General features: G+C 35.2%; 1 protein-coding gene across 1 annotated transcript; it reads right to left on the bottom strand.

Moving 5' to 3' along the window:
- Positions 1-278: 278 nt before the first annotated feature.
- Positions 279-7,314, bottom strand: LOC113097344 (probable peptidyl-tRNA hydrolase 2). The gene is made up of 7 exons (XM_026262599.1): positions 6,891-7,314; positions 6,388-6,470; positions 6,084-6,155; positions 5,509-5,583; positions 4,076-4,173; positions 3,814-3,928; positions 279-1,928 (listed from the first exon to the last, which is right to left on the bottom strand). The coding sequence occupies exons 2-7, from the start codon at positions 6,466-6,468 to the stop codon at positions 1,842-1,844; spliced, it is 528 nt and encodes a 175-aa protein (XP_026118384.1). The 5' UTR covers positions 6,469-6,470; positions 6,891-7,314; the 3' UTR covers positions 279-1,841.
- Positions 7,315-7,696: the final 382 nt, after the last annotated feature.

Raw genomic sequence — 7,696 nt, 5'->3', positions numbered from 1 at the left:
AATGGAAGGTGTGCTCAGGATAAAGAGTGACGGATGAATATTGGAATTTGACCTTTGTACCACTACATATTTGAACCATAGTGTAACAGGAAGTCACTCCCCATGTCCAAATATGTCTACCTCTCTAAAGTACAAGAAACAAGTAATACGTCCAAATTCACAGTAACAGTTGGTGAAAAGTTTCAAGATACTTCCAAAGAGATTCTGAAGAGGGGTATAAAATGTACACCTCAATATTCCATGATGTAAAAGGACAGGAATTGTAAATGACAAGGAAGTGAAGATACAAACAGGCGGAATTTATCATCACAAATGTTTACATAATTGTAAACAATAAAAAATATTCCCACAATAAAAAATAAAAATAAACATGTTATACAATACAATTTGACAATGGCTATGTGTTTTCACAATCATCAAAACATTGGGTTCTACAGGCACGTTAAGTATAACACTTGCATGTGATTATAATTCATTATACATTTTTACACACTGCTATTTAATTGACACATCTCCTCTTTAAGCAAAGTTTTTTTTTTTTTTTTTTAGCTCTATAGAAATTTAGGGACCGGTTTATAATATCAGTTAGTTGTCTTCTCACGTAACTTGAGAGCTTTAAATGCAATTATTTAAACATACTTGTGTTAAACTACCATATGTAGGGGTTATTCCATAGGTTCACTCAGTAATTTCTTTCTTCATTAACAAGCTGTACAAAATAAATTAAATGTAATATTTAAAATAAAAGTCTTAAATCACACTTATAAGAAATGATGGCAGTAATTTCAGTGGCTTAATAAAAGTCACCTCATGTGGGTTGCATTAGCAGTCAAATTCTATTCATTTTATCTCAGCAATTCACCTTCTAGCCCATTTTGATAGAGTAATAAATAATGGCTTACTCTGCATTTCTACAATGGTATTGATAGGAATGTGCGATACAAGCAAAAATGTAACAATATTATCAAGACCAATATACAGTTTTCATGAAAACTACTTATTAAAAATGAAGAATCTTTATGAATAAAATTTTTAAGCAATGGTAGATCTAAAATTGAGATTATCACTAATACTGTAACGGAACTTTAAATATAGTGTTTTATTGATTACATCATCTCTGTCTTGTTTTTACTGCAAGCAATGAATAAACAATACAAGTATGTTTAGTATGATGACTTTTTTTGTTCTAAATCCTGTTCTCCTTTTTAAATGTCAGACAACCTTCCATGGCGATACTGAAAACCTTTTAGTGACTATATAAAATTCCCATTACCCCTTGTAATTTTGTTTAATATTTTCCAAGTTCTCCATTTTTCAAACAATTTACTCTGTGTGAACACTTTTCATGAGGATTAAGTGAAAGCTGCAATCTGTGTGTATTGTTTGTAAATTGGAATATTGTGCGCTGTTCGTTTAGAATTTTGTGTGCTGCTCGCAATGATTGCTAAATAGAAAGTGTTATTTTGCGAAACAGTGCTTTTTCACATTGCATTCAATTCAAATTGCAAACTCACATTCACAACTGGAGTAAACTATGGTTTCTTTTGTTGTGGTGCTGGAGTTTCAATAAAAACTACACAAATTGTTATACTGATTAACAAAATTATAATGGTATATAGCCCACCCCTAAGTATCAGTAAAAGAAAATGTTTGCTTTTGCGTAAAGATGCATCCACGTTGTTAGGTGTCAGTGTAAGTAATTGCAACGGTAACAAAAAATTACTGAGTGCACCATTATCGTGAGGAAAACCATGCTACTGTGGGGAAACACTGACCCCTGTTCTTCCTGTGTCACAAACCTACACTTTTGAAAAGTTTTCCTCAGCATAACAGTAGTTTCCTTAAAGCAGTTTCAGACTGCCTGTGACATTATTTACCATCTCTTCTTCTCCCATGATGGCAAGCACGGTGCATGAACCTGGCTCCACCTGCACACACAAACACGGTCCAAAATTTATTTCCAGGCTTCATCACACATCTTTAAAATGTCTTGAGCTGATGATACACAGTGCAACTTTTTCAGCCCAATGTTACTTTCCCATTGAGAATGGGTAATCATTTTCTTTAGATCAGTTATGGGCCCCGTGTCTCACCTGGTTGCGCTTTGAAGGCAACATTGCCCAAAAAGTTGCCCCACATATTATCAGGTCTCATTCTCTTTATATTTTCCATTTTGTCTCAAATATGTATAATACATTAGCACATATGACTATAAACCATTAAAGGGATATTTCACCCAGATAGCAAAATTATGTAATTAATAACTTACCCTCATGTTGTTTCAAACCTGTAAGACCTCCGTTTATCTTTGGAACACAGTTTAAGATATTTTAGATTTAGTCCGAGAGCTCTCAATCCCTCCATTGAAGCTGTGTGTACAGTATACTGTCCATGCCCAGAAAGGTAAGAAAAACATAATCAAAGTAGTACATGTGACATCAGAGGGTCGGTTAGAATTTTTTGCATTTTTTGTCTGTTGTGTGAGAGAGTTCAAAACAAAGCAGTCTGGATATCCAGTTCGCGAACGAATCATTCAGTTCACCAAATCGAACTGAATCGTTTTAAACGCTTCGCATCTCTAAAACGCATTAATCCACAAATGACTAAGCTGTTAACTTTTTTAATGTGGCTGACACTCCCTCGGAGTCCAAACAAACCAATATCCCGGAGTAACATATGCACTCAAACAGTACACTGACTGAACTGCTGTGAAGAGAGAACTGAAGATGAACACCGAGCCGAGCCAGATAAGAAGAATCGAGGAGCTGATGATACTGTGCATTTGTGATTCAGCGTGAAGCAGACCGACACACAGCGCGTCTGAACTGAACTGATTTTTTTGGTGATTGATTCTGAACGGATTCTGTGCTAGTGTTATGAGCGCGGGTAAATCAAGGGTAACCTGAATCAAGGGCAATCATTGCAAATGACGCCATTACTTCGAGTGCAAAAGAACCGGTGAACCATTTTCTTCAACCGGTTTATTGAATCGAACTGTCCGAAAGAACTACTGGTGATCCGAAAACCGATGCAACTGGTTCTTGACTCGTGAACGAATCAGTCTTTTGTTCGTTATCTGGCTCGGCTCGGTGTTCTCTCTTCACAGCAGTTCAGCAAGTGTACTGTTTGGGTGCATGCATTACTCCGGGATATTGGTTTGTTTGAACTCAGAGGGTGTCAGCCACATTAAAAAAGTGAACAGCTAAAATCATTTGTGGATTAATGCGTATTAGAGATGTGAACCATTTAAAACGATTCAGTTTGATTTGGTGAACTGAATGATTTGTTCGCGAACCGGATATACAGACTGCTTTGTTTTGAACTCTCTCACACAACGGACACGGAAGAGAAGACAATGCTGAATAAAGTCGTTGTTTTTGCTATTTTTGGACCAAAATGTTTTTTCGATGCTTCAAAAAATTCTAACCGACCCTCTGATGGCACATGGACTACTTTGATGATGTTTTTCTTACCTTTCTGGACATGGACAGTATACCGTACACACAGCTTCAATGGAGGGACTGAGAGCTCTCGGACTAAATCTAAAATATCTTAAACTGTGTTCCAAAGATAAAGGGAGGTCTCACAGGTTTGGAACAACATGAGGGTAAGATATTAATTACATAATTTTGCTGTCTGGGTGAACTAACCCTTTAACTTGTATAAATGTCTCAAATTTGTATATGCTATTTTAGGTACAGTATATTGTAAACATAAAACCTATAAAATAGTACAATCCTCCCACCATTTGCCAAATTAATACAATAACTGCAATGCCATGCTAAAGCATCTCTGCATAGATTTGTGGCTAACCTGTGTGTGTCCAGCATCCTGTACCAGCTTTGTAGGAAGACTGAGGCTCATAGCAAGAGCCTGCAACTCCAAAAGGTGTGCCATGTTAGTGCCTTGTAACACGATTTTCTTTGCTCTAAACAGGCGTGCAAACACAAAAGTGTGTTAGGTTTACACACTGTATATATTTTGATACATTAGTGATTCTTTTTTATACATGTATTGGTTTAATATTTGTTTCAAAAACACAATAGAAGGATGAGGCCACAGTGATATCTCTTACCCAGCATGGTCCCATCTCCAGGCCATTTCCCTCCAACTGTTTTTCTCCTGCAAGGCCTGATACAAACCCACTGCAGCATGACCCACCTGCGCTGCCACCTACAGACACACACTGCTCATCTCAAATCTATTGAAATCCCGGGACCAATACACAAGAATTGTTCTCTAACAAATAATTAGTTGAAATGCAAAAGTTGTGCTAGATCGACAGTATGATGACGTATGGAAGCCCATTCCTCCAACAGTTGAGTAAACAATGTGATAATGCAAGTCACAATAATAATAAAAAAATAATTTACTTGTTATAATTACTTAAGTTTCTTATTATTTTTATACATTTTCCCCTTAATTATGGCTTACTGTGTGAATTCACAATGCAACAGATTAAAAAGTAGAGAACCAATTGTTTCAAAAAATGATTCAGTGCTGATAAATCCTCACACTGGTGACATCCACTGGTCAAAGACATGTAAATTCAACAAGAACAAAGTATGGCACTTTGTATAGATGCACTTTTAGCTTTTGTATGCTCAAAAAATGAACACACACATTGCATGGAAAAATAAATGCCATTACTCCTAAACTTAAAAAATGCATGTTACTTAATTGGTAATTTTATTCAGATTTATTTATTAGCATAATCAGGCACCACTGTTTGTCACCATGGCAACCTCTTCACACTTGTATGTAAAAGCACATGTACGCATAAAAGCTCAATTATACTGAAATATCTGGAAAACTATTTATATAGCATTTTTTTTTTTTTTTGTTCATTGCGCATATTCATGTTTGGTTGTTAGGCACAAGATGCTTGAGTCATTCTAAAATTATTATGAGAGACTCATTACAACATTCCAAATTGTAATTATGAAGTTTTTATTTTTTTATTATTGACATTTTAGTCCATATTTTTGAGTACATTTCTCATTTTCATGACTTACAGTATGACAGTTTATAAATGTGGGCAAAAAAAACAAGCATAAATTACAAACAAACAAAACACAAACTAAAATATCTTCTTGTTAACTTAAGGAATTAAACTGCATTTAGGAAATGGGAATGTGTTGATGTTTATAGATGGATTGTTTTTATTAATCACTGAAGAGAAACTGAAGGGGTAATAAAACCCAAAAATGTACTTTGTTTTCGCATAGGCCTGTGTTTAAGTTGCATACGTTTCAAAACAATTATATCACATATTTAAATAGTAAGATCAATTTATTTATTATTATTATTGTCTTATTACACAATTTCTTTCTGTCAGTGCCAAGAACAAAATGTGACATGTTAGAGAAAACCCTGATTTGTTATTGGTTTCACATTATCTTTCGACTGATCACTACATCAGTGAAAAACATAACATATCTTTTGTTCATTTTTTACGTATCAACCACCTCTATAAAAAATCTGGGAATTGTAATAAATAATACCTACCTTCCCCACACCCATAGACAGCTCCATATTTACAACAAACACCATTTTGAACATCATGTCCTCATCACCCTCTTCCTGCAAAAAAAATTAAAATAAAGAAAAAAAGAAAAAAAAAAAGAAATTGACTGATCATGGCTGCCTTAGTTACACAGCATTCTATACTTACATATATCCCTGTTCAAAATTTTCCTATTACAAAACGATGGCCATTCGGGCACAATTAATATCAGTCACTGCGATGGAAATCTTTGAAAAGGATGTCAAAATCTTGTTCAGAAGGAGCTCAGAGATGAGCACTCTTTCTTTCAAGTGCTTTCATTAAAGCCAACAGAGTACAGACAAAGTAAATAAGAGATTTATGGTATAGTGTAGGCAGCTTCATTGATTATTATCAGGAGTTTTCATGAGAGCACAGAAAAAGTGAGTAATGGCTTCAGTGACCATAAAGGGAGTGGCTCTTTGCTAACATTGTGTATACAATCTATTCACTATTTAAATAAAAGTAAATTAGTGATTTGTCATATCCATTATGACAAATCTATATTTAATGTAGCATTAAACTACTAGAAATATACCTCATTCTCTAGTTTGTTGAAGTAATACATTGCAGCCTCCTCTGCAGACACATTCTGTGTGTGCAAGAGTGCCTGTAAAACACCAATAAAAGCATCTCAATCCAAAATCCATGACATAATGTGAACAGCTTTTATGCATGTCCAATTCTGCTACCATAATACAATTAAACTCAGGGTAATTCAAACCATAAGATCAAGTATACAAACAGTTCTGGTTCTTAAAATGGGTATACTATATTTCAATATCATTTGTGAGAAACAATCACTGTAGAGTCAAACAAAACTATTTTGTGAGGTGCTGTACCTGTTTGGCTGCCTCCTCAGGTATGTCCAACTCTCTGAGCTGCTGCAGGAATACAGGGTTCACTTCCTGCTGGGACTCCATTTCTGCAATATAGAAATGCACATTATACATCCATTATTAACAATGTATTCTAATAGACTGTAAGTGATATCTGTAACTGTAATGTTTTATTCGAAGATAGCAGCGTTTTCGTATTAGTGTTCGAATTATAAGATGACTCATTGACGCTAAGACATACATTTAAAAAAGGCTCTAGGTTGGATCACACTTAAGTCTGAATGCAAATGAACGCATTATATTTAACTGCGACGCCTCTAAGTCCGTAGAAAATCGACAGAATGTGGGTTAATGTGTTGATTATTCCATGCTACTCTGAGTTTGTAGCTGCTTGTGCTGCTAATACCAGTATTGCCACTTATTATGGAATTTTTAATATTATAACTGAAAGCAGCTCAGCACAATCGTATTTTGTAGTTTAGGGTGTTCTGGATATTGGCTCTTACCTGTTTTTCTGCACTACTGCACGAGCGATTATCACCCAATGAGACTGTGAGCTTCTTAACGAGTGATTGTTTCGTCTTTTCACTCCCAAGTTGGCATAAAGTCATTTGTGATGTGCGATTATTTTTATCCGTTTATTTCCATTAAATCCTGCTTATAGTTAAAATAATTTCTTGCAACAATAGCTTTCGGCGCAACGTGAACTACCCATTACCGGATACCCCAAGTTCAAGTGTCATATCGGTTACAGTTCCGGATCTTCTGCGCCGCAAAGCTACTTGTTTTTAAACCGAAATGTAAAATACGTTTTGAAGCGTTCTAACGAAATTATTTAATTTACTATCACTATAGCCACTTGTTTACCGCAGTTAAAACTGCCCGCGCGTTTAGACATTCATTGTTCCTACATAGTGAATTGCACAAACAAATAAAGAAAAACTACAAACATGGCGGAAATACTTGAGCCCGGTGGTACGTCATCATTTTAACATCTTAAAAGCCAGACAAATTTAAAGGGTTGTATTTTCAATTGAACTGACCTAGAATCAAAGTTAATCTCTCCAGCTCCAGTAGATTTAATACATCAATGCCACCCTGGTTACTAGATCAGATACTGAAGGTGAATAAAAGGTATGAGAAGATAGAGAACATATAAGGACATGGGATTAAATTAAAAACATAATAGATTAGATAATAATAGATAGTTTGCAGTTAGGAAGGCGGGAAGAAAACCAGATATTACATATGTGTATACACTACAGCAGAGGGGATAGTAGTCCTAATGGCACTAGGCTGGGTTTATGAAATA

Source organism: Carassius auratus, chromosome 6 (assembly GCF_003368295.1).
Source record: "Carassius auratus strain Wakin chromosome 6, ASM336829v1, whole genome shotgun sequence".
NCBI lineage: Eukaryota > Metazoa > Chordata > Actinopteri > Cypriniformes > Cyprinidae > Carassius > Carassius auratus.
The sequence above is the reverse complement of the archived record's forward strand: the minus strand, read 5'-3'. Positions and strand labels throughout refer to the sequence as shown.

Excerpts from the sequence above, each read along its gene's own strand:
- LOC113097344 (XM_026262599.1), bottom strand. The coding sequence starts at position 6,468 with ATGGAGTCCCAGCAGGAAGTGAACCCTGTATTCCTGCAGCAGCTCAGA. Across the intron at positions 6,156-6,387 it reads CTGAGGAGGCAGCCAAACAG|GCACTCTTGCACACACAGAA; the intron begins GTACAGCACCTC and ends GGTGTTTTACAG. Across the intron at positions 3,929-4,075 it reads TGGAGATGGGACCATGCTGG|AGCAAAGAAAATCGTGTTAC; the intron begins GTAAGAGATATC and ends ACGCCTGTTTAG.